The 26,941-nt window shown below is 37.7% G+C and overlaps 1 protein-coding gene across 1 annotated transcript; it reads right to left on the bottom strand.

Moving 5' to 3' along the window:
• On the bottom strand, positions 1–26,941 carry TSEN15 (tRNA splicing endonuclease subunit 15). The gene is made up of 4 exons (XM_001375561.4): positions 26,594–26,941; positions 24,330–24,411; positions 23,929–24,064; positions 1–2,429 (listed from the first exon to the last, which is right to left on the bottom strand). The coding sequence occupies exons 1-4, from the start codon at positions 26,924–26,926 to the stop codon at positions 2,228–2,230; spliced, it is 753 nt and encodes a 250-aa protein (XP_001375598.2). The 5' UTR covers positions 26,927–26,941; the 3' UTR covers positions 1–2,227.

Here is a 26,941-nt window from a genome sequence, read left to right as displayed (position 1 = left end):
CACGTTTACAAATATTTATTACCTCGCCCTCAAATTGTGTACCCTCTCTATTGGACAATTAATCAAAAATAAAAAACAAAATCCTTCTAATAAACACCAAAAAAATCCAAGTTCCCCCTCCCCCCATATCCACATTAGCCATGTCCAAAAAGTGAGTGGTAGGATTCATCCTCAGTCTTCTGGACTCAAGGTTTATCCTTATAGTGATCCTCAGAGATATGAAGTCTTTTCTTTTTTTCTCTGTAATATTGTCATTGGATAAATTGTTCTCCTAGTTCCACTCACTCCAAATCAACATGCATTTGTTAAGTGCCAAGCACTTCATTAAGTGCTAAGGGTACAAAGAAAAGGCAAAAGACAGACACTAGCTAGAAGGAGCTCACATGCAAATTGCCTGGCACAAACAAGACATAGGTGGAATAAATTGAGTCACTCTCAGAGGGAAGGCCCTAGGATTACTAACACCTGGAAAAGACTTCTTGTAGAAGGGGGAATGAAGCCAGGCAAGCCAAGGAATCAAGATGAGGGGAGGAAACTCCAGCCAGAAAAAATGAAGAATAGGGTCAGGGGTTGCAAAGCAGAAGGAGAAAAAGAATGACAACAGATCAGTGTTAACAAACATGGAAGTGGTCCAGTTGCAGATGATGGAGAAATCAAAACCATCTCTGGGTGTAGTTAAGATGGGATGGAAAAGCAGGCCATTGGAAATAGGGTTAAGGTGTTTGGAGGAGTAGGAACATGTATGATTAAGCATCTTAGCATGAGCAAGAGGTGGAGGGAAGAGAAAGACAGTGAGCCAACCACTAAGCTCTTTGAGAAAAGAGGGTCCTGAAGGTAGATAATAGCCAGCAGAATCATGATCTAGTAATTAATATGGATTGAATGAACTTCAAAAGGGGTGAGTGATGGTGGTAAAGTAAAAGCCTGGAAGAGATAATGGAGAGCAAGTAGTATTCTGACTCCCATACCAAGGCCAGTGGCTTGGGGGTAGAGAGACGGGGTAAGGAATGAATAAAAGTTCAATCAGTGCTGGAAAGGATAGCCAGGGATGTAGCATCATCAGGAAGGAGCCAGGTTTCAATGATTACAAGATGATGGAAGAGTGAGAGACAAATTCAAGAGAAAAATTAGTTTTTTACCCATGAAGCAGGAAGTCCAGAGATCAGAGTGGAAGAAATGGGTGGCTTTAGAGTGGGACATTGGGAGAGGCTGGATTGAAGAGGACAGGAATAAGGAAGTGGTCAGTGTGGGGCACAGAATGGGAGTTTGAACAATGGCAACTAGGGATTCAGAATCACTGAGATGGGGAGAATGACAGGGTAGAAATATGGTCATCACCAAGGAATGAATTCAGGTAGGTTTATCATTGTCCTCAGAGAATCAGTCTTCACATGGAGCTTTCTCAGAGCATCAGTGCTACATGGCATGTGGTACAGGGTTGAGGGGCAGGGAAAAATTGTGAAGGGGAAAACAGAAAAGTCAAGGCAACTGCCATGGAGTTGTAAGAGGCCAGAAAGTGAGCCTGAAAATTGCTGCTCAGGGAAGCTAGGAAGGTCCCTTGTTTCCCAGAAGAGGCAGGCAAGGCAACTGTTATAGATTTGTAGGTACTGGAGAGGGTACCTGGAACATGACAGAATAGCTGTTCAGGGAAGCTACTCAGGTCCAGGCTTTGTACCAAGTACCCATACCACAGGTCAGATGGTGATCGTCTCCAGAAGAAGCAAAAGCTTCTCCAAAGGCTGGACCACAGATCTGGAGCAAAAGCCTAGCTAAGCAAGAGTTCCAAACTGCAAGGCACAGCATCCCTAAGTCTGCCATACCTGTGTTCTTCCTTTGCTCAGAATCAGATCAAAGTGATCTCCCAATTTATTTTGAAACTGTCTATTTCATCATTTCTTATGGCACAATAAGTTAGCTTCATATACCACAATTTATTTAATCATTGCAATCGGTGGGTAATCCCTTAATTTCCATTTGAAAGCTATTAAAAAAACAGCTGCCATAAATGCATATGGACTCTTTTCCTCTTGGTTCTCTCTCTTTGGGTTCTAGGCCTAGCAGAAGCAAAGTTGGATCAGAAGGTGTCTGCACAGTCATTCCATTGCTTGTTAAGCTTGTTTTCTTCAGGATGTAAATTCAACTACTGTATTCTTGTTCATCCTCACTGGGTTGCCATTAGTGATCCCATGAACTGCCTTCAGTCCAGTTCTTCAGTTCACACCTCAAGTCATCTCTTGAGTCTCTTTTTCTTTCTCCACTGTTTACTATCAGACTCTTCAGCTGCTTCAGGAGGATCTGGTACTACAAATCCATCAGTCAGTTTATAATAGACGATTGTCGAATCTGACTCCACTATGGCCAGGGTCACTGACATCGGGGAATTGGGTTCAGATTGTAATTTGCAAGCATGTGTCATGACCTCTCTTAGTCTGCGAAAAAGAAAAAAAATGTATAAACATTAAGATTCAAGGTTTGGCTCAAAGTCACTCAAATAGCACTAAGATTTAGTACTGCAAAGCCTGGGAAGAACAAGTTGTTACTAAATAAACTGGAAGGTAAATAATTGACAAGATTTAAAAAAAATCAACTTTTGTGACCCTTAAAGTCATTTTCTTCCCAACAGAATTCATATAGATAGAAAATAGCTACCAATCTAGTGCCTCATACCTCTTCCTGCTAATTATTTTGGCCTCCGTGGACATTCTGTCACCAATCTCTCCACCACTCTTGATTTGGCTAGGCCAAATCAAAAACTAATAAAAATAGTAATTTGGGAAGAGAGAAGGGAATATGTATATGCAAATGAGACCTCCTCTACAGCCCTACTTCACTTCCTAGAATAGAAAAGATCACCAATTCTTGAAGACTCAGTCATCAGAACACTTGCTTAGAGGAACATTATCAAACTGGAATGACTGTTAAGTAAGGGGCTAATTTAAGTCTCTGTAACTCTTTTCCAAGGATTAGGACAGCTCACTGCAGAAAAGCTCATTACCAGATAATTTCCTTTGGCTACACCAATTCATGAAATAGGCACAGGATCCTGAGAAGGTGGATTCTGCTGTTAGAAAGGAATACTCACAAACATTTATCAAAGTGTCTAAAGTATAAAAGGAGATATTTGCCATTCATAGAACACTAAAAATGATTGTGAAGATTGGATTTAGCTATCTCCTCATTGTAACAATGAAGGTACTTAGCTCTTCCTTTATTGGGAAGATTGAATTGTAATCCACAATCTATTTTTAGATTTTAATGGAATGAATCTTCTTCTGCCCTTGGTGTTTTGATGCTGATAATGTTGAGTTTCAGAGTAAGAAACATACAAATACTTTAAATAATTGGACTTTCAAGTGTTTTTGTAAGTTTGTAGCATTTATAGTTCTAATGTTACTATGGCTTAAAATTATTCTAAAAACTATTATTATAGCTGTGTATTTCAAATCCTCTGAAAATATAAATTTTGCCTCTGTCAAATTTGTGATATCTAGCAAGAAGTTTCCCATGACTGACACTTAGTAGGCATTTAATAAATGCTGCTGACTTCTTTTACTTGGTTAGTCAGTTTTATAGTCTCACCAAATGATATCTGTAATATGAATACACAAATTAAAGAAATTTCTTTGTGAGTTTCATATTACAGTCCCCCTCCCCACCCCAGGGCCCAAGACTTACAAACTAGGCTGCCAGGTCCTAGGTGCTAGAAAGCTGCAGGTAAAGTGTCATTTCCAAGGCGCAGAATTCTGGTATGATTACTGCCAAGGGAATCCCTAATTTTCTATAATTCTGCTGCTGCCAAGGGCTACTCAATTGCTACTCAAGCTATTACACAGAAGGCCTGGGTACTCCTGCTTTCCCCATTGTTTTGCTGCTATCTACTAGACAAATGTCACTGCCCAGGCACTGGCAAGGAGGTTAAAAGCAAACTCATAAAAATATTTATGTTCTTCTTGCCCAAAGGGCCACAGCTCAGCCCAGGGTCAATTGTCCAGGGGACAAAATTAACCCAAACTGTCACAGGTTTATACTGCACTTTCCCCAATCACAACATACCAGGTCAGTATAAGAATGGCAGGGTTAACTCAAGCCTTCAAAGGACTACCATGCTACTACTAGCATTCTGGCCCACAATAGCATTCAAAAAACCTGATTACTGAGTGTTAAGGGAAGATATGTGACCTTTAGAGCAAACTGATAGGTGCTTTGGGGGTTGGGACTAAAGGAGAGTTTAATGCTAACCCTATTCCTTCCCCCTAAAAATCTTCAAAGTAAAGTTAGAAGACCTTCAGGTACCATCTAGCTGAATTCTTTCAGTTTTCTGTGGAGGAAACTAAGGCCAAGAAGTAGGGGTGGTATTAGTCCTTCCACTCAAACCTGACTCCCAGCTTACCCATCACCTAGGACTCCTTTTGGACATATTCTCCCTGCCCTGCCACAAGTACCATCTCGCATAAAAAAGAAATTGTTTACTTCCTTTTGAAAACAGCTTAGAAAATTAATTTTTTCTAAGTTTACATTTTATCTTTCTGATCTTAGACACAGAGGTTTACTTTTCTCAGAACAGACATATCTCTTTTCCCCCTAAACCTTAAACCCTAATTTGCCCTGCCAGGATCATAGCAGCAATAACTCTCTACTTAAAGCTGCTAGAAGGAAAGGTGAATTTAAAAATAAACATACCTGCCTATGCCTTTCTCACTTCATCTGGGGGTATTATTATTCTGAAAGATCAAATGGTGTCAGCACAGACTTTGCACTAATTCTTCCTCTCATCACATAACTTCACACATGCAGACCTCTTTCCCTTGCATCATCTCACTTGATACATGGCTTCTCTTTCACTTTCCATTAATTTTTGGAGCCTTATGGTAATCCAGGATGACACACTTCAGCTTGCATGTGTTGATGTTTTCTATGCCAAGTTTCTTCAATCTCTAACTCAATCTTCTGGCAGGAATGCTATGATTGAAGCAAGTATATCATCCAGCTAACACAGTTCAGGCACAGATGCCACTCCCTGGTGAAATGGAAGCTATTTACTGACTTGAAGCTAAGTCACTCATGTGAGGAGAAGACATTTGAGATGTCTGTTCAGCAATCCCTATAAGGCCTATGACAAAGGAGCTCTTAAGCAGGAGTCCATAACTTTTAAAAATAACATCTTAGCGTACTTCAATAGTTGACTTTCCTTTGAAATCCTTTGTATTTTATTTTACGTATTTAAAAACAGTATCCTAAAAAGGGGTTCACAGACTTCACCAGATTGCCAAAAGAGTAAACAGCATGAAAGATGTAAAGAACCGTTCCTAGAATTTCAATTTCTTTTTTTTTTTACCAACCATTTCCCCTGATAATCTGGATAGATGCTTTTCTTATCATAAGCACATGCTGAAACACCCCTGAAGGCTCTGAAGGATTCTACAGAGATTCCTTACAATAAAAAGTAAATTCTACAAACTCAATAAAAATAACTTGGTGCCTCATCTTAAACTGTACCACAGACATTTCAAACAACATATTTCTCTTTATTTTGCCTTAGGAACCAACTCCTACATCCCACACAATTCCAAAAGTTGCTTGTTCCTATTTTAAGGTAATCAGAGATCTAGAAAAGAATATAAAATATTATTATCTCTGAGAATCTAAGTGAATAATTTGGACAGTTGGACATGTAATAACTAAGTAGAGATAAATCACATTTTGATAAATGGGTTCTTTCCAGTGATGGTTAAGTCCAAAATGCAATCCTGAGAGTAGAAATCAAGTCAAAAGTTCCTTATCTATTATGATCAACCAATGCACAAGCATTCACTAACCAATTATTGTGTGCCAGTAATTGTGCTAAATTCTGGAAATATTTTTTTAAAAAGCCAAAAACAATTCTTCCCTCAAGGAATTTACATTATCATTGATGAGACAACAAATACCTAAGTCAAGCACTAGCATCTGAAGGGAATGGGAAAGTCCTCCTGTAGGAGATAATGTTTGAGTTGAGTCTTAAATGAAGCCAGGGATTCCAAGATGTAAAGGTTGGGAGGGAGAACATTCCAAGATTGGGGGAGCATTCATGCTGATGCAGAGAAACCAGAGATGAAATCTTGTATGAGGCCAGTAGGATTGGACTGCAGAGTACATGGAGAGGAAAGGACTAAGAGACTAGAATGGAGTCAGGTTGAAAGGAGCTTTAAAGTCAAATAAACTGGTGTATTTTCAATTCTACAAGTAATAGTGGGCCATGTGATCTAGCATTATCTCCATTTTGCTAAGTGCCATATTCAGATTTCTAAGTTCAGGCTATTTAGTTATATCAGCATATGATACCATTTCTTCAGATAGTTGTTTCTATCCAAATAGGCTAAGACGAATGAATAAACAAATAAATGAGCTCTATGTCTGCTGTGCAGTTAGCTTCCCAATGTGTACTATTTAAAAAAGCCTATCCTATGTTCAACCAAACCCTAACCCTCCTGAGAATAGCATGCTGTGCTTTGGGTCAAGCACACTAAAGCTGCCAAACACAAAACACACTCTTCATTCTTTTCTTGGCTGAACACACACACAGTCACCCACACTGGGAGGAGGATCTCAGAAACATGTGTGTTCATATTAGCTAGACATGCTTCCTTGTACTGGAAGTGCCTTAATAGAAACTTATGCACAATATTTGTAGGAGTAAATATCTTTTCATTATTTCCCAAAACTCCGGATTTAGGAACACTGAAACACTAGTGTTTGGGCTGAAAAGAAAAAAAATCTCCCTAATCATGCTTAGCTAGTCAAGCCCAAAAGGCTCTTCTAAGAGTTAGTGCCTCTGAAAAGCAAAAAGGTATTTAAGGGTCATTTGCACAAAAGTAACCTATCCAAGTTGTGCTACCTCATTGGAACCAAAAATATAACAAGAACTCTTTATTTGACAATTCATATTACCCCACTCCTAGTCCTTGCTTTTTGTTCCATGCTTCCTTCCATTTATTTCCAAGTCCAAATTTCCAATGATATCTGGTGCAGACTACATCTCTTTATATTTTTCTAGGCCATATCCCACAGCATATACTAATGTATTCACAGTAGGTACTTCAATTTGAAAAGACTAAATAAAGTTATTTTCTTACATACTAACAAATTAAATTCCTCTGGAAGAAGGCAGTGGAGCATCTCAATATCTCTGGAGTTAGGATAATCATAGCCAAAGGGGAATCTCTAGTAAACTTTCAATATTACTTTGACCCTTCTCTCTTCTCCCAGATTTATAGAACATTTTTATTTGAAGGAGCCTTTAAAGGTCTCTCTGTCTTTATTCCTTCAAAGCTTCTAAGAAAAGATAGTACAATTAAGATTCCATCTTTTAACTTAATCCCGAAACTGTTACTGATTGCTTATTTCAAGAAGACATTATCCCAATATCTCTTGCCTGAATTTAACATTTTTCTGACAATATTTTTGTTTCTCTAATGGGATTACATTCAAATGAATCACTATGGTGGGAGTAAGAATAACAGGGAAAAATATAATAATTCATTTTGATTCAGTTAATTAACAAGCTTTATCGAAACATTTAATTTATGTAAAGTGCCACATCACTCACAAAGGACAATTTTTAAAGTTCTATGTGAAACAGTAAAAAGATTTTGATTCCCAGTTATGAATGAGATCTCTAAATATAGTAAGGGTAAGGGAGAAGCCAATCAAACATCTCATTTACCTTTTCTGGAGTTGTTTGTTAGATTTTTAAAAATTCACTTCTACTTTATTTTAATTCTTATATCAATTAAGAAATAGAATTTGCATATAATTTTTTTTTAAATAAAAACCCTTATCTTCTGTCTTAGAGTCAATACTGTGTATTGGCTCCAAGGGAAAAGAGTGGTAAGGGCTAGGCAATGGGAGTTAAGTGACTTGCCCAGGGTCACACAGCTGGGAAGTGTCTGAGACCAGATTTGAACCTAGGACCTCCCATCTCTAGGCCTGGCTCTCAATCCACTGAGCTACCCAGCTGCCCCCTGTATATAATTTTAAAAGGACTTCAAAAACGTGGATCTTTACTTTTGTCAAACACAAGATTACTATAATCCTTTACAGGTGTCTATCCTAGTCTGTTCTGTTCCACAAATCTGCTTTTCTATTTCTTAACTAGTACCAGATAGTTTTGATAATTACTGCTTTATAATATAGTTCAAATTCTGGTACTGCTAGACCTTCTTCCTTTATATTTTTTGTCATTAATTCCTTTGATGTTCTTGATCTTTTGTTTTTCCAAATGAATTTTATTATTTTTCCTAGTTCAATAAGATTTTTTTTTCATAATTTAATTGAGGAAACATTGAATAAGTAGATTAATTTAGGTAGGACTGTCATTTTAAATTACATTGGCTGTGCCCACCCATAAATTATATTTCTCCAATTTTTTAAATGAATGACTGGTATACATCCACCTCTATAAATAGAACTGATAAGAAGGAATAAGTAAGACATAGTTTTGTAGGAGGCGGAGTCAAGATGGCGGCATAGAAGGAGCCTCTGTTCAGAGTTCAGACCTCTGAATACCCTTCCTAACCGATCACAAACTGAATGCTCCTAGGGAACTGATAAACAAACTTAACAACAAGATAGAGCCAAGGAACCCTCCTGCTGGACCTAATTCAAAAGGTATGCCCCCCAAAAAGTCGGAATATGAGAACACTCGGGTTTAAGGGGAAGACAGAAGCAAGGTCCCATCCCCCCTCCCACCCAGAGTGCTGAGACTCCAGCAGCAGCTGGAACTTCTGGGCGGGCAAAGGTGCTGGTCAACACAGACGGCAGGGAAGGAGCTAGAGAGGGAGCATAGACCTGGCAGCCTGGCCAGAGCTGTGGAGATCCTCCATATTTTCTCCAGCCTTCCAGGAAGTTTTGGACTCAGAGCACACCCAGCCCAACTAAGCTGAACTTAATCCCATCAAAAGTCTCCAGAACTCAGGGAAGCCCAGGCTCCACACCCATCCTCATTGACTGCTGGACTTTAATCCAATCAAAAGCCTCCAGAGGACAGGGAAGCTCAAACCCCAACAAACCTCCACCAGAGACTACACCTAGAGATCTCCAGTTAAAGCTCCAAGAGGGGAGACTGACAAAATCCCCCAAAACCAAAAAAAATGAGAGGAGCAAGAGCACAGACAAATACGGGGAGTAAAGAAGGGGTGAATTTGAGCAAACAACAGAAAAAGAAGAAAGAAACTACAATAGACAGCGTCTACTCAGCAAACAGAAGAGAGGGGGTGAGATCAGCAAACGATAAACCAGAAATCCCAGCGAATTGGATACAGGCTGTGGAAGAACTCAAAACACAATTAAGAGAGGCTGAAGACAATTGGGAAAAGAACTCAAAAATTAAGATAAGTCATCTGGAAACAGAGGCACTTGAACTAAAATGAGAAAATAGTGTCTTGAAAGCCAAAATCAACCAGCTGGACAATGAGGCAAAGGAGATGAAAGATGAGGCAAAGGAGATGAAAGACGAGGTAAAGAGGATGAAAGAGGCCCTTCAAAGAAGAATCAGACCAGAAGGAAAAGGATGACCAAAAGGCCAGGGATGAAATCCAATCTATGTCTTGCATGGTTTTAAAGTCTTTCCCCTCCCAAAGGTCTGACATGTATACTATTCTGTGTTAACCCAATTTACTTATGGTTTCCTTCTTTATGTTTAAGTCATTCACCCATTTTGAATTTATCTTGGTGTAGGGTGTGAGGTGTTGATCAATTCCTAATCTCTCCCACACTGTCTTCCAATTTTCCCAGCAGTTTTTATCGAATTGTGGATTTAATTACTCAAATTTATAAAGAGCTAAATCAATTGTACAAAAAACCAAGCCATTCTCCAATTGATAAATGGGCAAGGGACATGGATAGGCAGTTTTCAGATAAAGAAATCAAAACTATTAATAAGCACATGAAGAAGTGTTCTAAATCTCTTATAATCAGAGAGATGCAAATCAAAACAACTCTGAGGTATCACCTCACACCTAGCAGATTGGCTAACATGACAGCTATGGAAAGTAATGAATGCTGGAGGGGATGTGGCAAAGTAGGGACATTAATTCATTGCTGGTGGAGTTGTGAACTGATCTGGAGGGCAATTTGGAACTATGCCCAAAGGGCGACAAAAGAATGTCTACCCTTTGATCCAGCCATAGCACTGCTGGGTCTGTACCCCAAAGAGATAATGGAGAAAAAGACTTGTACAAGAATATTCATAGCTGTGCTCTTTGTGGTGGCCAAAAATTGGAAAACGAGGGGATACCCATCAATTGGGGAATGGCTGAACAAATTGTGGTATATGTTGGTGATGGAATACTACTGTGCAAAAAGGAATAATGAAGTGGAGAAATTCCATGGGAACTGGAACGACCTCCAGGAAGTGATGCAGAGCGAGAGGAGCAGAACCAGGAGAACATTATACACAGAGACTGACACACTGTGGTACAATCGAACGTAATGGACTTCTCCATTAGTGTCAATGCAATGTTCCTGAACAATCTGCAGGGATCTAGGAGAAAAAACACTATCCTCAAGCAGAGGACAAACTGTGGGAGTAGAAACACCAAGGAAAAACAACTGCTTGACTACAGGGGTTGAGGGGATATGATTGAGGAGAGACTCTAAATGAACACCCTAATGCAAATACCAATAACATGGAAATGAGTTTGGATTGAGGACACATGTGATACCCAATGGAATCATGGGTCAGCTAGGGTAGGGGTGGCAGGAGGGAGGAGGGGAGGAAAAGAAATTATCTCTGTTTCCTATGAATAATGTATGAAAATGACCAAATAAAATAATGTTTAAAAACTAAAAAAAAAGACAGTTTTGTAAATACATTTATCTTTTTGTCAAATGATGCCTTCTCTCACAAAGGAAGGAGAGGAAGAGAAAGATCCAAAACCCTTTCCTTATTCCTAATCCCAGTAGCACAGTGCCTGACACATAGCAGGTACTTAATAAATGCTTGTTGATTCCCACCTTACAGGAGAATAGTATCAAAATACCAAAACTTCCCTTTTTTGACAATGTCACAGACAATCTTAAGACAAAGCCCCTACATACATCTTTCATCTAATTTTTAAAAGTGTTATACTTTCAAAGAATAACTTTAGAAAATGTATTTTGTTCCATACATTTCAACCAAAAAACCTGAAAAACAAACACAAATAAGAATGAAAAGTGCTGTGATGTTTCTACTTGAAATTATCATGCAACACTAGAAAGTGAAAAGTGATGTTTTAGTTCTACTTTTCCCTTTTTTCTTTATTTATTTGTTCCATTAAAATATCCAGTTAACACTCTCCATTCCTATAATATAATAACACATTAACAGAAAAAGTAACATAGAGTACTGGACAGACAGCTGAGAGTCAATTAAAGCTGAGTCAACTTCCAACTCTGATACATTATTAACAAGGAGACCCAAGGTAAGTCATTTAAAATCTCAGTAGCCCAGGCATCTGTCTCTATAACTAAGAACTGCTGAGCAGCTACTAATCTATATGGAAATAGGAAAGTCTTATTAGTTCCCTCTCTACCCCACAAATAAAATCATGAATATGGATCCCAAAAAGAATCCTTTTCTTTGAACTACAGTTTGCTTCATGTTATGTGATATTTTATATGTAGTCTAACTTCCCTTCTTTAACAACATAGTGATCCTCTCCCTTCTCCAATTCCCTTCTTTATTCCTACTTAACTTCTAAAAATCTTTTGTGAGCTGGAGAAAATCACTTCACCCAGTTTCTTCATCTACAACATGAAGGATTCAAACAGCTGGAAAATGTAAGGATTCTTAAAGTTCTGCCAGTTTTTGAACCTATCATTTTCAAATCCCAATTCTAGGATTACAAAAGAAAGTTTCTCCTTCAAATATTATTTTCCCACATGCATATACTTAAAACTCAATTTTCTAAAAGCATTTATGGAAATGCTTCACATACCATAGAGATAGAGTGTAGGACAGTGGAAAGGATATTGGATTTGGAGTTCAGATGGCCATGGATTCAAATCCTGGCTTTGCTTCTTACTACTTGTCAAAAAAAAAAAAAAGCAAAACAAACAAACAAACAAAAAAAGGGGAGGACAAGTCACTTCAACTCTCTACTTATCAGTAAAATAAAGGACTAAAAGCTATGGATTCAATGCAACAAGGCTTGCTTGTCTTCCTAAAGAGACTATTGAAAAAGGTCACAGGAAAGCAAGAGAATTGAGAAGACGACCAAATCATTGAGACTATTTTGAGAAGTTTGCCTTGCTCTAGAAAATTCAGCTACACATGTCCAGGCTATTCACAAGTTGTTGACTTTGATCAAGGGATTATAAACTTTAGGAATTTCTGTCAAAGGTAGTAAAAATCAGACAACATTATGATCTAAAAACTTTATTTTTTAAAAATAAAAAAAATCTTTATGTCTCTAAGATAACGTAAAGAAGGAAAAACTAAGTTATGAGAAACTTGAGGTTTCTCCTTCTTCCCTAACTCTTCTAAAAAGCACTTAAGAGAATTCTAATTTGTATTGTATTTATTATCAAGGAACATCTTATCACCCTCTACAAAACTAAGCTCTTCAAAGGAAGGGTCCTGGTATAGCCTACTACTAATAGGAGATGATTAATAAACATTTGTCAGGCTCCCTTGAAATTATAGTGAAAATATTCTGATTCCCAGATATTAATATGGTCTGTAAATACAGTACCTTTTTATTCCTTTGTGAATACACCAAAATCATTGTGACCTTTGGACATTTGCAAACTAAGTACTTTAGCTCATGTTAGATAAAGTTCAACAAAATTTTGAAGTTATATCCTATCAGAACATGGAATGTTGACAGTCCATTTAAAACAATCATCATTTCTACCCAACTTTAGAATAAATCAATGCTCCTTGTAAGTAATTTTGTAACTAAAGCATGACATCTCAGTAATCAGCCTCATGATACTAAAAGATACCACAGACCAAAGTGTGGCCACAATCCATTACTAACTCAGTGCCTGAGGCTCCAGAGGAGCCTTGTTCCTCGAGAGGTTCAGCCCTGAAGGAAAGTTACAGAAACCACAGATAACCTACACATGCCACCTCTTTGGGAATCATGCCAATGACTGCCTAGTAAAAAATGAGAGGCAGCTCACATCCCAAGGGAGCTTACCAAACAATCAAGTGCTTGTGTTGCTGTTGGGCATACGTGGTGGGAAGTCCTCAACCTGCCCCCCTTTTGGAGGGAGAGGGAGGAAACTTTACTGACTTAAGCAGAAGCTGGGAAAGGTTGGGGGTTTCATGAGCAATGGAATACAGTCTTTAATGGAGGTGCTCTGAGGATACAATACCCAGATACACAGGAAAGCAAGTGAAAGAAAAGCCTTTTGATGAAATTATTCCACTTCCCCAGCCTTTCTGAAAGACAGTGTCTCTTAGCCAGGAAAACAAAACAATGAGGATTAAATGAGAATGCTGAATGTGATGACACATCTTATGATTAAATCTCACAAGAAATCATTACTTTTCATTTCAATTCTCTGAGAAGCTCCACTGGTTCGGATAATCTGTAGAAGAACCCTTAGTTTAAGCACCACATGCCTTGGGTCTGGGAAAAATGAGAATGTGGGTAAGGAAGAATTTTAGTGGAAATTAAGGATCCAAATCACAGCACAAGTAGTGTGTCTTTCTCAGATTGTCTTCAGTTAAATACCTTTACTATATGTGTGAAAAGGTGGTAAAAAAATTTCTTTAGGCTGACCAAAAACAAAACAAAACAAAACAAACAAAAAAATAAAGCAGTTTATGTTTTGCAAATCTCTCTCCAGGAGTACTTGAAGCTAAAGCTTACAGAATCTCAGGTGGAAAAGTCCTCTTAGACGCCAGCTGGAAAGGAATCCTCTTCATTAATGACCAGTGGCCATTGAGTCTCTACTCAAAAGACTGATCTACTCTTCTGCTTTTAGATGGCTCTTAATTGTTTAGAAATCTTTACTCATATGAAGATAAGATCTACCCATTATGAGTTCTACTCATTACTCCTCTCCTGTCCTCCAGGGGCAAATAGATAAGTCCAATCCCTCTTCCACATTGACAGCCTTTCAAATATTGAAGGCTACTATTACACACACTAAGTCATCTCTCCTTCAGGCTAAAGATACCCAGTTCAGTCCCTTAAGATGATCTTTATATAGCATAGTTGTGAGACCCTCTCACCATCACTGCTGCCCTTCTTTGGAAACCTCCAATTTGCCAATGGCAATCCTAATGCTGGTAACTTGGGACAGAACACAATTATTACAGATGTGTTGATGTGAGGAACTATTGTTCCAAGATTTTTAGTGGCCTTCAAGAGTTAATGTATCTTCTAAAATACTTTATTATCATGAAGTAACTCATATGCTAATGGATAATTATTTCATTTATCTCACAGGTTTATTTTTTTATTTCAGCCCACTGACATAGTGAAACATGATAAATCTTATATACCCACTTTAATAATTAAGTCAGTGATTTCTCAGCAGTGTATTCTGAAACACACTTGTCAAAAAAAGAAACATCTGGATCCAGCTCTCCTTCTAAATGGATTGACTTCTCCCCCCCTCTCTCCCTACCTCCCATATTTCCTATCAATTCTGATTATTATATAAACACTTAAGTACTTAAGTAAAAAAGTACTTAAACACAACCTAAAAGTTCACTTCAGGGATAAGTAATCTATAGCTCTTAATCAGAATCCTAATATCATACTACAACTTTCCCTATTGCTGCCTTCCACCTTCTGTGCATTTTTACCTTCTTTATTATGTTGGCCTTGTTTATTTTTTCTCAAAGACCTACCAATTTGTCTTCTCTACAAGCAAAATGCCTTTATTATTACACTAAAATTTCATCAGTGAGTAGAGGAGCACCCTAACCTTCCTCCCACCTTCCCCCACTACCCACTGGGAGGAAAAAAGCAGACCTCAAAAAGTAAAATGATTGGAAAATGCTATATTAATCTACAGCTTACCCTTTTGCAAGATCCTGAGATATTTCTATTAGCACCCTCCTGGAGATCATCTTTGATCTCTAGATAGTCTCTCTCCCATTTAAACGGATTTATATTCATGAGACTTCTACAAAGAAAATTGCTCAAAAAGAAAAGAATGTATAATTATATGCATTTTCTAACTTTTTACTGAAGGGAAAATTATGTGTTTGTTTTAGGTTGTTTTTTTTTTAATAAAAGCAGTGGCAAAAACTTTAATTTGCCAAAGTTCAATGTGTATCGATGCAGGGTTTTTTTTTTTCTTCTCCTCATGAATGTAGTGACATGCCTGTATCTGAAAAATAATGTTGATAATTGGCCTTTCTTCTTCAGGCTAATGTTGTATATAGCAACATGAAAGGATAGTAAATCCTTTTAAAGCAATTAAATCCTTAAAAAGAAGGAAGGCTCATGATGGAATTTTCTAAAAGCTGTATATTATGGAAAGTTATCTCTGACAGAGAAATAAAATATTTTTATACAATGCAGGGAAAAGGCAATGGGCTATCTTTTCAAAATTAAAATATTGAGAAGCTGGATAGTCATATGGATTAGTGAATCCATAACATGAAGTCAAAGACTGGAAATATTATTCCTCAACTGAATTTAACAAACATTTCTTAAACACCTAATATGTGCATGGTACCATGCTAGGCTCTGGGAAAACAAAAGATGAAAAAGAAGAAAAATATTCTATGGCTTCAAGGAGTTTATATCCTTCTGGAATCACAGCTCTGCCTCTGACTTAACCCAAGGAATGTGGATGTTTTCAACTCTAAAAGCCTCAATTTCCCTATTTGTAAAATAATCTTGTAAAAAAAAAAGATTTGACAAATCACCACAATAAGTTCTGATTCATAGTTGTTGAATCATTCTAGTCATTTCTGATATTTCATGAGCCTATTTGGGATTTTCTTGGCAAAGATACTGGAGTGGTTTGTCATTTCCTTCTCCAGTTCACTTTGCAGATGAAAAAACTGAGGCAGAGTTAAGTGACTTGCCCAGGGTCCACAGCTAATAAGTGTCTGAGGCCAGATTTGAACACAGGAAGATAAATCTTCCTGAATTCAGGTCCAGCACTCTATCCATTACACCACCTAGCTGCCCTAAAAGCAAATATACTTGTATTTTTAAAAAAATGAACTATACAATTCTACATGATAGGAAAGTGAGAGGCAGGAGAGATATGGACAAAAAACAGTTCAAGTAGAAAGACCAAATATTATTGTAGACTTCAGAATTAATCCAAATTAGAATCCAGCAGTGGCAGCCAAGGAAACTAATAAGAACTGTTATCTAGAGCAAATGAAATCAGGGTTCCCACAGTACCTAGAATATACCAAAAATAGTACCAAAAATAACAAAAATAATTTGGTTGTGATTTAGTTCCATCAGTAAAAAAGGATTCAAAGCATATGATAGGGCCAGAATATGGAAGAAAGTCAGGAAGGAAGGGAGGGAGGGTGAGAGGAAAAAAAAGAAAGGTTTGATTTGTTACCTGGATTTCATAATCTTTAAAAAGTCATTATTCTGAAAGATGAAAATATCTCTGAAACTCACACTTCTTCCAGACCTCCTGCTTCTAACTGGAGAGAGTAGAGATGAGACACTAAAAGCTCTTCCTAGAGCTTCTACCAATTAAGGAGGTCACCAAAAAATTCATTCATCCTCATTTCCCACCTGGCTGATGATCTGGATTTCCTGCATCACAAATTTAATTCTTTAACTCATGCCTTCTCAGATAACTTACTACCTGGGCTGTCAGATTTTCTTATGCCCCCCAGTCTAGTACTCTCCCCACCCCCTTTCAGCTCTCTGCCCTGCCCCCCATTAAACTGTGATCTAGAAGTAAAGGACTGTCATTTTTTTTTTAACTGCAGGGCTCAGCACAGTGGCTGGCACAAAGCAGATGTTTAATAAATGTTTAGTGATATTTAATAAATAAATTGGCATTTAATAATATTGAGGCTACATTAGAAAAAGTGTTTCTCACAGTATCTTTCCATTATCTTTTTTTAAATAATCAACTATGCATTTCTTAAACTATGCAGAACTTAATTCCTCTGAATAAAATTAAATTCATATAACAGCGTATCAAAGAAATCATATTCAATTTTTACCTAAGTAAATAGTTGATCATGGATCAAAAATACATGGCACCTTTTTTCTTCTTACTATTATTTTCTCCCTCACTATATCATTTTTTTGTCAGGAAGTAATCTGGAATTAAAATGTAAGAAAATAGGAACTACTTTAAAACATACTACATTAGCAGTAGATCTGGTAGGTTCAGGCAGGAAACCTGAACTATTTTTGTCTATATATTTGCTGTATGTCTTGGGCAAGTCACATAAAATTTTTCCTTGCATATGTGTGCCCAAAAAAGTCAATATTACTATCTACTTTTGGCTCAATAAATAGTAATGAGAAGGTGGCTCAAGAGGATAAATTAACAGAGCATGGAACTACACCTAGCCCTGCTTCTCTATTCTCTCTTTCTCTCTCTGATATGGCTCCCACTGATGGATTTGAGGTTCCCACAAGGGGTAGCTATGCTTCAAACTAGAGGTGTTGCTCTTGCTTAGAGTTGAAGTAAGGACTGCCAGATCCTTGAGGACTGGTTGGTAGACAGATGGGCATAAACTTATAGACCATAACAAGGAATCACATGAGAGAACAAAAGCCTGGAATAACTCCCAATTCTGGACTGTGAGCCTTAATTTATTTTGTTCCTTTCAGGAACACTGCACAAAACTTCACTGAAGGGCCTCTTCTGGGACTCTCTCCTCTTCCACTGGACAGGGCCACTTCTCTACTAGTTGCAGAATCTCTGTTAGGCTCCTGCCATGAAACCAGAATCTCAAAAGTAGGAACTGCTGAGCTTTCCCAACTCTATTCCTTTGGCTGGGCTATGTGGAAGTGTTTGTTACACTCTTTTAGCAAAAGCAAAAACCATAAGCCTGAGATATACAGTTTTTTAAAAGTCTGATTCCTTAGGTAAGCTTAAGAGGGCTTTCCACCTTTCTGGAAGCACTTAAAAAAAATTAAATAAGTGGGTGGACTAGATAATCTCTAAGATTCTTTTTTAGTTCTACAGTTTTCTAAGCACATGCATGTGTCTGTGTCTGGAAGTGTACATGTGTTAAATTATGATGAACCTGGAATAATTAAATGTGTATTTCCAGTTATTCACTACAATTACATTTTACACATGATCCCTAAAATGACTATAGCAAAAAATTCTTAATAATACTTAAGAGTAAAAATTTAACTCCATAGTTTGTTTACATTTTTATATGATGCTCTTAAACATTTGACAAATTTTGTTTATATTCAAAGTAAATGATAATGTCTAATGTAGGAAAAAAAGGGAACCAATATATTCAGGGCAATCTGAATATCAAGTACCTTATTCACAATCAATATGACTTTCCCATTAAATAGTAAGAAATGGCCATTAGACCAATCCCATACTCCCACAACCAGCATCAAATAAGCAACTATACAAGGAGTATGGATATAGTCTTCTGAGCCTCGTAAAATCTTATGCCAATTTTAATAGTAACAACATACTATATATGCTTTTTAAAAATAGTAATCACTAGTTACAAGGTGTATACTTGCTCAAAGTAACTCATTTAGTCTACTCCCACCTAAATAGACATTCCTCTGTAATAGAATCTATCCAATTCTTGGCAGAAACTGTGTAAACAAAGTCACCATGCACTCACTGGATTTTAACAAAATTTCAGTGCCTAAGACACAGAAGGAGAAATTAATGTAGGGATTAGTTGGACATTGTTGCTATGTATACAGATAAAGCTGGCTAGAGCCATTGGTTTTCAACACATTAGGATACACACTCATAGTGGAAACAGTTAATTAATGTTAAGAAAGCAAATAAACACTGTACTTGAGTAAATGGACAGTGGCATACACTATAGAGGAAAGAATACTGGTCTGGAAAGAGAAAACATTGATTTTTATGTTAGATCTTGCTATGTGTGTGACCTCAGACAAAAAAAAAACAACATCACAAGCCTCAATTTCCATATACACACACATATATATCAGAAATGTCAATACCTGCCCTACTATTTACTTCACAACATTATCATCAATCAATCTTATCAATTAAAAAGTATTTATTAAGCACTCTATTTTGTGCCAAGCACTGTAGTAGACATTGAGTACACAAAAAGCTAAATAAAATTGCCATTCATAAGAAATATGCATTCGAATGGGGAGATGACAAGTATATAACTAACCATATGCAGAATAAATATAAATTAGCAAATAAAAATAAATACAAAATGAATAAACACAAAAGATAAATATGAAGAATTTTGGAAGGGAGGACACTAGATTGGGGAGAAGGGGAAGACCAGTATAAGGCCTTATGGAGGAGGTAATTGAGCAGTATCTTGAGGGAAAAATGAGATTCTATGAGATGGAGATAAAGAGGGAGTGGAGGAAGTTATAGTCTAGGCAGAGGTTGGAGTATCATGAGTGAGGAATATAAAGAAGCCCAGTTTGGCTAAATCCTAATATGCTGAGTGGCCATGTGGAATGAGAGTGAGGAGCCAAAGATCATGCCAACTTTACAAATTCCAGTCTTTATGTTAGTGCCTTTGATTAAAATAGAGAGTTTGTGGGGAAAAGACAATGAGTTCAGTTTGACACACTAATTGTAAAATATCTGGTGAGACAGTGAGTTTGAAAAATCTAATAGATGACTGGTGACATGGGAAACTGATGTTCAGGGATGAGGTTGGGGCTGGATTTAGAGACCTGGGAATTAGCTATGAAGAGATGAGAGTCAAATCCAAGGGAGCTGATGAGATCACTGAGAAAGTGTGTTAGTAGAGAAAAGGAAGTCTAGAATAGAGACCCTGGGGATTTCCACAGTGCAGAGTTGTGATATAGATGATAAGCCAACAAAGGAGATAGAAAAGAATGCTCAGAGAGGTAGAAAGAGAATCAAGAGACAGCAGGGTTACAAAAACTCAGAGAACAAACAGCCAAAAATAAAAAGCAGATAGCAGTATCAAATGCATCAGAGAGGCCTGGGGTTTCAATATAATGATAGTAATATAAGATTAATACCATGGGAATATATCTTTTCATAGGTAACATTATCCAAAATTTAACCCACTGTGATCAATGTGTAAACGTTAAAATTTCTTAGACTTATAAATGTTGGAAATTTCATACTTGAAAAATTTCCTACTGATAGTGGGAACTCTATTGGAATGTGAACCTCATTGGCATGGGAGGTTCCTCCTCCTCCCTTCTTAAGATTACTTTAGGACAGAAACCTTTTGCTAAACAATGGAAAGGGCTTTGACCTATGCTTAAGCATAGAACAGGAAGTTCTTTGAGTCATGATTGATTTTAGAATTGATACAATAGAGATACTTGGAATGACAGAACCAGGTCTTGGAAAATACAATTTCCACCCTACTCAGTCCTAACAGGATTTAGGAAGGGTTGCAGCATAGATCAAGATTTAATTATTTGAGAATATGACCTTCAACATACATGTGCAAAGCCACAGACCTCTGGGTGGTCCGGGGTTAAGCTTGAGCCACCATTGGCACAGGGAAGACATGGACAGTGATTGGTAGATGTGAGAACTGAGGGGAGGGAATTTGGATGGTTTCCTTAAAGATAGCAGGGTCTGAGGACTAGGGTGGTTGGAGAGGTTTTGCTCTGAGAGGTTGTGCTCTGAGAAGCTTGCTCTGAAGGAAGCTGGAGGTGGAGGCCCCTGAGACTGTTTCTCCATTTTGGTCACGTGAGTGATAGGGACTGATCTCTTTTCTTTGCCTCAGCTATCTAAGGGCTAGGGCCTTTTGGCCCAGCCTAAACAGAGGGGGTATTTAAGCATTTAAGCCCTATTCCCTTCTCTCCCCTTTCTCTCTCTCTCTCTCTCTCTCTCTCTCTCTCTCTCTCTCTCTCTCTCTCTCTCATACCTTTCTTCCTCCTGTTTGTAATTAAACTCCATAAAAGGTTGACTGCTAACTTGAGTTTTCATTAAGGAATTACATAGCTGAATTCCTTGGCGACCTTAAATTAATATATATCAGTCTTTTAAGTGATTTCCTTCCCACAAATGTAAAATATAAGAGAAATGAACATAGCAAATGTTTACACAAAACTTAACTCAAAAACTTTTTGAACAGGTGTCAATGCTTACCTTCTTTACTGACAATGGAATTAGTAACCATCTGCTACGTTCATAATAATAGTGTGAAATTTCACATCCAAATTCAAGGTTATTCACAAAATCTATTTTGAAAAATGCTAAAATGCAGTGTCTCTTTCCACCATTGATATGTGATACATCATGATGCTAAAGAAGTTTGAAGTATGTTTTGCACGTTAAAAAAAAAAAAAATCATCCCCATTAATGATCTAGGCAGGAGAGAAAAATTTTTGAAGAAAATCAGAGAATTATAGACCTTTAAAGATGGAAGGGACCAGAGGTCATCTTGCCCAAACTATCATGTGAAGCTAAGAAGAAATGAACCCCAGACTCAAACTATTTTTTAAAGTATATATGCAGGTGAACATAAATTTCAAATCCTAATGGCAAAACAGGCATACTGTAGTTACAGCTGTGTTATTTTCTACATTGTTCTTCCTTTTAATAAAATTATGAAGAATATTACATGAAAACAAAATGTGAAGATTACTGAGATCAGAGCATTATGTGTTGTGACAGCATAAGAACTGCTTTCCAAGTTCACATTCTAAGAGTTTATTAAAAATCAGCCTAAACTAATAAAACTAACAAAGGCAAAATCCTAAACACATAGGACCTGAGTGATGGAAAGACATTATTAGACACCAATTATGACATGAAATCAGGCTGAAGAAGTGATAAAAATTAACAAAAATTAGACTCATTATCACCACTTTGCTGTGTTGTACCTATCTCACTTGGTTCTTTTGAGACTGAAATAGATAGTTTGTAAACTTTAAAGTGAAATATGTGTCTATTATTATTAACATTATCAATTATTCATTCCTTAGAATCAAACTTAAGTTTAATAATGCTAAAAAACATAGGCCTGTTGTGGAAAAAAACAAACAAAAGCTAGTTCAGGGTTGTAGCTGAAACAGGAAATGAGAGCTATGAAGGAGGAATTTTAACTGCCAATATATGAACTCTTAGGTGGGTAGGAGGTTATTTTAGAATAGCAGTGGCTCAGTGGACTTCCTAGCTGTGTGTCCTTGGGCAAGTCATTTAACCCCAACTGCCTAGCCCTTACCACTCTTCTGCCTTGGAATCAATACTTACTATCAATTCTAAGATATAAGGTAAGTATTTAAAAAGAAAATAAAAGAAAAAAGAAAAGCAGTGGCCTAAAAGCTTTGGAATATTGCTCTTATAACAAGAGGGATCAAAGCTTAAGTGGCAATTGTCCATAATATAGCCAGCTGGTTTCCATTTAATGTCAACTAATTTGTGATGAGGCACAGCATAGGGGATGAAGGACCTATCTTGAGATCTGAAAGCCCCCAATTCGGTGTCTGCCTCTGCCACATGATGACATCACTGAAACAACCTCTCAGAGCTCAGGCACACTTTTTGTGATTCAGTTTCAGAGCAGGTGCTCAGGGAATTTCCTCCCTAGGAATTCCCATAGCAATAAAATCATAATGCGTGTCCAAAATTCATGATCCTCAGGCACACAACAAAATTTAAAATTTAAAGATAATTAAAAGACATGAACAGCAAAACCAGACTATGGAGTCTCTTTCACAAGGAGAATAAGAAAATAAATAATTTGGCACAAAAATGCCTTCAAATGGGTACCTATATATCATATACAAAAGAAATAAATAAAAATCTTAGAACTAGAAGAAATTTGCAGATGATGAGATTATGGAACAAAAGAGCTTTGGTATCCAAGATACAATAAACTTTTGCCAATAGGCTCCATGGGAGCCAACATGTGCTGACAGCCAAAATATCAGCTATAATCTGAGACTGCAGTAAAGAAGCCTGGTAACTAGAACAAGGAAAGGGAGAGTGCCAAAGCTATTCTGTCCTGGGTAGTAGACTCCATCTGGAGTACTGCACTGAGGTCTGGACACTGAATTTCAGGAAGAACACTAACAAACTAGATGTATACAGGGGAGGGAAAGCAAACTGGATCAGATTTTTAGCCTGGAGAAGAGAAAGCCAGAATATCTTTACATAGTTAAAATATGTGGAAAATACGGATTCGTTTTGTTCATCTCTTGCCCCAGACAGCAAAACTATGAGCAAAAGGTAAAAGTGGCATGGAGGTAGATTTGAATTCAAAAGCAGAACAGGCTCTCTCAGATAGTAGCAGGTTCCCATTCACTGGAAGTCTCCAGGTAGATACTGAAAAGCCAATAGCTACATGTGCTATAAAGAGGACTTTTGTTTCAGTACAAATGAGGTCTGAAGTTTCTTCCAATTAATTCATCAATTCTTTGGCCACCTGGAATTACTGCTCTATTCTCTGAAATCCTAAAACTTTTATTGCCTATATAACTCATTCCAATATCTGGTCTCACAATATTATTGGCTATACCTTTATGCGTTTGTTGCCTTAATAAAGTGAAAGCTCATACTCTCATTCATATAGGCATTTTGTCTTACTTTTTTTATTTCTCTCAATTGTACAGTGTGGGACACAAAAGCAATTAAATATTTAAGTAACATACAATTATCACATATTAATTAGTATATACTTTTCTGAGCAACTGTTATATATCATAATTAGAAATAAAAAGTTATAATAGAAGACATTTTAAGTTCCTTATGCATAAAATTCACAATATAAATTTCCAACCTATTGAAACAGAAAGTACTAATTTTTCGCTGAAAGCTTTCCTTATTTTATTTGGGGAACTGACTGGGCCAACTTACCTCTCATGACTGAATGATGCATGAACTGATGTTGGCACCACAATCTGTAACCTTTCTCCTTCTTTCTCATGACCATGGAGACAGATGAGCTGAAGTTCTGGTAGTCCTATACTCTTTACCTCATGCCATTTTCTACCTGAAGGAACACCATTAAAAAATGTCATTATTCCAAATAAAAACTTAAAACTACAAAACTTCTTTGAACTAAAAGGATCTAAAAAATACAGGCAACATAATTTACTACTTCTTTCTTTTTACCTCAGTAATCTTTACTAATACTAGATCAACTATCCCTACTAAATTAGTGAAGAAACTAAAGGTCACATTAATGACTGAATCCTTATCAAAATTCCAACACTACATCTTCTTGCTCGCCTTATCTCATCCTCAAAAAACCTTACCTTCCAAGAGGTCCAGGTAAACTAAGAATGCTGTATAAACTTGAGAAGTCTCTGTCACATCTAACTCCATCATCTCCAAAAACTGAAAGACAAAGTAAATATAAAGTAGTTTAAGAAGATTCATTCAATAAATATTTATTGCCTTCCTATTATGAACACACAGCAAAATTTGAGACTTAGGTTCTAGCCCTTGATGAGTTCCATCACTTTGCCACTTCATAGCCACATGACCTTGAACAGTTTCCTTATTAGATACCTCAAAGATTCTTGTCAGCTCTAAATCTATGATAACATGATTCTGAGAAGACAATATATAAACAGATCCTTGAATGATAATACAAGGGAGTAAATAGCCACATTTCTGATGGGTATTCTCTACTAGATGGTAAAACTCCTTTGGGACTGGTTTTATCTTACTCATCTTCCAGTTTCCTGACAGTTGAAAGTCTACTCAAGTCCTGTTTCATATCTTTGGAATATAAAGAATTAAGTTTAATGGAAGGTTTTGTTGTGCTAGCTCTCTATTAAGCACAAAATGTATTTGATTAGCATTGAAATCACTTATTTGGCCAAAGGGAAGGCATTTGTAAGATTTAAAATGTCTTACCACCAAATCTGGATTTTTTTTAAAGTTGGGGAAATGGGGAACTAGCAAATCTAAAATAAGCACCAGTCACTAGTTGATAAGACATCATAACCCTGAAGAACTTTCAGATGATATAACAGAAGAGTCTCGGACTATTTTTGCTGATATAACACTCTACTCTACATTCATATGTACAAAGAGGATTCATGGTATATCTACATTGTTCCAGGCTATAGAGCACTTATATTACAGGATGCTCATCAAGAAAGTACACATATCTGTCCTTGGATGGCTGACAAATAAATATCAGGCTACTGGCTTCTCCTCCCCCACTCAACTCTTTACAGAACAGACTTCTTAAAAAGAATATGATTTCTGCACCTTGGGTAGTCAAATTCAGGAAACTTTTCAAACTCATTAAGGTATCTAAATCATTTGATCCCATTCTATCTCCCATAACTGTTAAGCATCCTAACATAATGGATATAGTTTGCTATACAAATGGAATTCAATGTATTGTTCAATTATTTGAAAACATGATTGTAAGAAAGGGGACTATATGCTTCACCTGACTTCTAAGGCATCCAAGATATTAAAAAAGTAAAGAAGTACAGTCTGCATTATTGTAAAATAAACCACCAGGACTCAGTGCCAAGCATCAACACCAGTCCTACTTCTAAAGAGCCTTTATTATCAGTGCTAGCATTTGATTATAACCTGTTTAGAATTGGTTTTCTACCTAACTGTAAGTAGAGGCACAGAAGGTTTTGTTTTTGTTTTCCAGTTCTACTACACCTTTCCAGGTAAGTGTACTATTAGTATCTCCATTTTACAACTGATGAAACTCAGGTAGAGCTTAAATGACTTGCTTAGGGTCAACAAGCTAGGAAGTGTTTGAAGCTACACCTGAACTAAAATTTTCCTAGCTGCTTTAATGAGTCCGTTTAACCACAGTTAGTCTTAATTAAAATACACACACAACCCCCAAAACTGTATTTTATCTTATTTTTTAACTTAAAGATGCCACTCTTTCTGGCTCACTCCTCCTGGTCACTCTGTTTCAACTTGATGCCCCTAACCAGACGCCCAGCATTATTCCTCCAGCCCAGGTTTGGGTCAAAACTAAAGGGCTGAAGCTTAGACGGGGAAACTGAGGCAAGAGCTGGGGGCAGAGGGTCAAGTCCGAATTTTAAGAGAATTTCCTGGGAGACCTAAGAATCAGGGTTGCAAAGGGCGAGTCAACAAGCACTGATTAAGCTCCTTTTACGTGTCAGGCACTGTGCTAAGCTAATACAAAGAAAGGTAAAAACAAACCCAGGCCTCAGGGAGTTCGGAGATACCAACAACTAGGCCTCAACAAGCCAAAGCCAAGAGCAGGTGGGCATAACAACAGAGCGAAGGTACTAAGGGTAGTGGGGCTATAGACCTCTCAGAGCTTGGAGTTCCCCCATTTTACGGAGTAGAAAACTGAGGTTCTAAATCGTTGTCACTTTTCTAAAGTCACACCAGAAAGTGGAGCAGGGGGAATTCGAATGCAGGTCTTTGGAACAGGGATCTGGACACCGCACCATGTGGGAGGTGGGGATCCCGGATCTTCCTTCCCATCCCCACACTTCTACTTAACCCTAACCCTAGTCCCTTCCTGCCAGGGGCCGCGGTGACTCGGGAGAAGGCTGACCTGAGGGTGGCTGGTCATCCAGTTGTGCTGTCTTTCGAAAGCCCCTAAAATAGGATGGACGCCGCCGGCATCGCCGCCGCTACCCTCAGTGGTCACCACCGAGTTCCCCTCCATGGCCTCCACGCGCCCGGTCACCGCGTGGTGCACCGCAGCTTCGCTCCGCCAGCGGTGCGTCACAATCGCTTTCCGGGTGGGAAGCGAGACCCAAGTGCATCGAGGTTCCGCCACTTCCTCTTCCCCCGGCAGATTAGGTCCTGGTTGCTCTACTGCCACTGCTACGAGAGTGCGTGGAGAATGTTCCCGCGCCTCGACCACCCCTACCCCATAACCCATATCCACCCAGTATTC

This window comes from Monodelphis domestica, chromosome 2 (genome assembly GCF_027887165.1).
Source record: "Monodelphis domestica isolate mMonDom1 chromosome 2, mMonDom1.pri, whole genome shotgun sequence".
NCBI classification, from domain to species: Eukaryota; Metazoa; Chordata; class Mammalia; order Didelphimorphia; family Didelphidae; genus Monodelphis; species Monodelphis domestica.
This window is presented reverse-complemented; position numbering and strand designations above follow the sequence as displayed.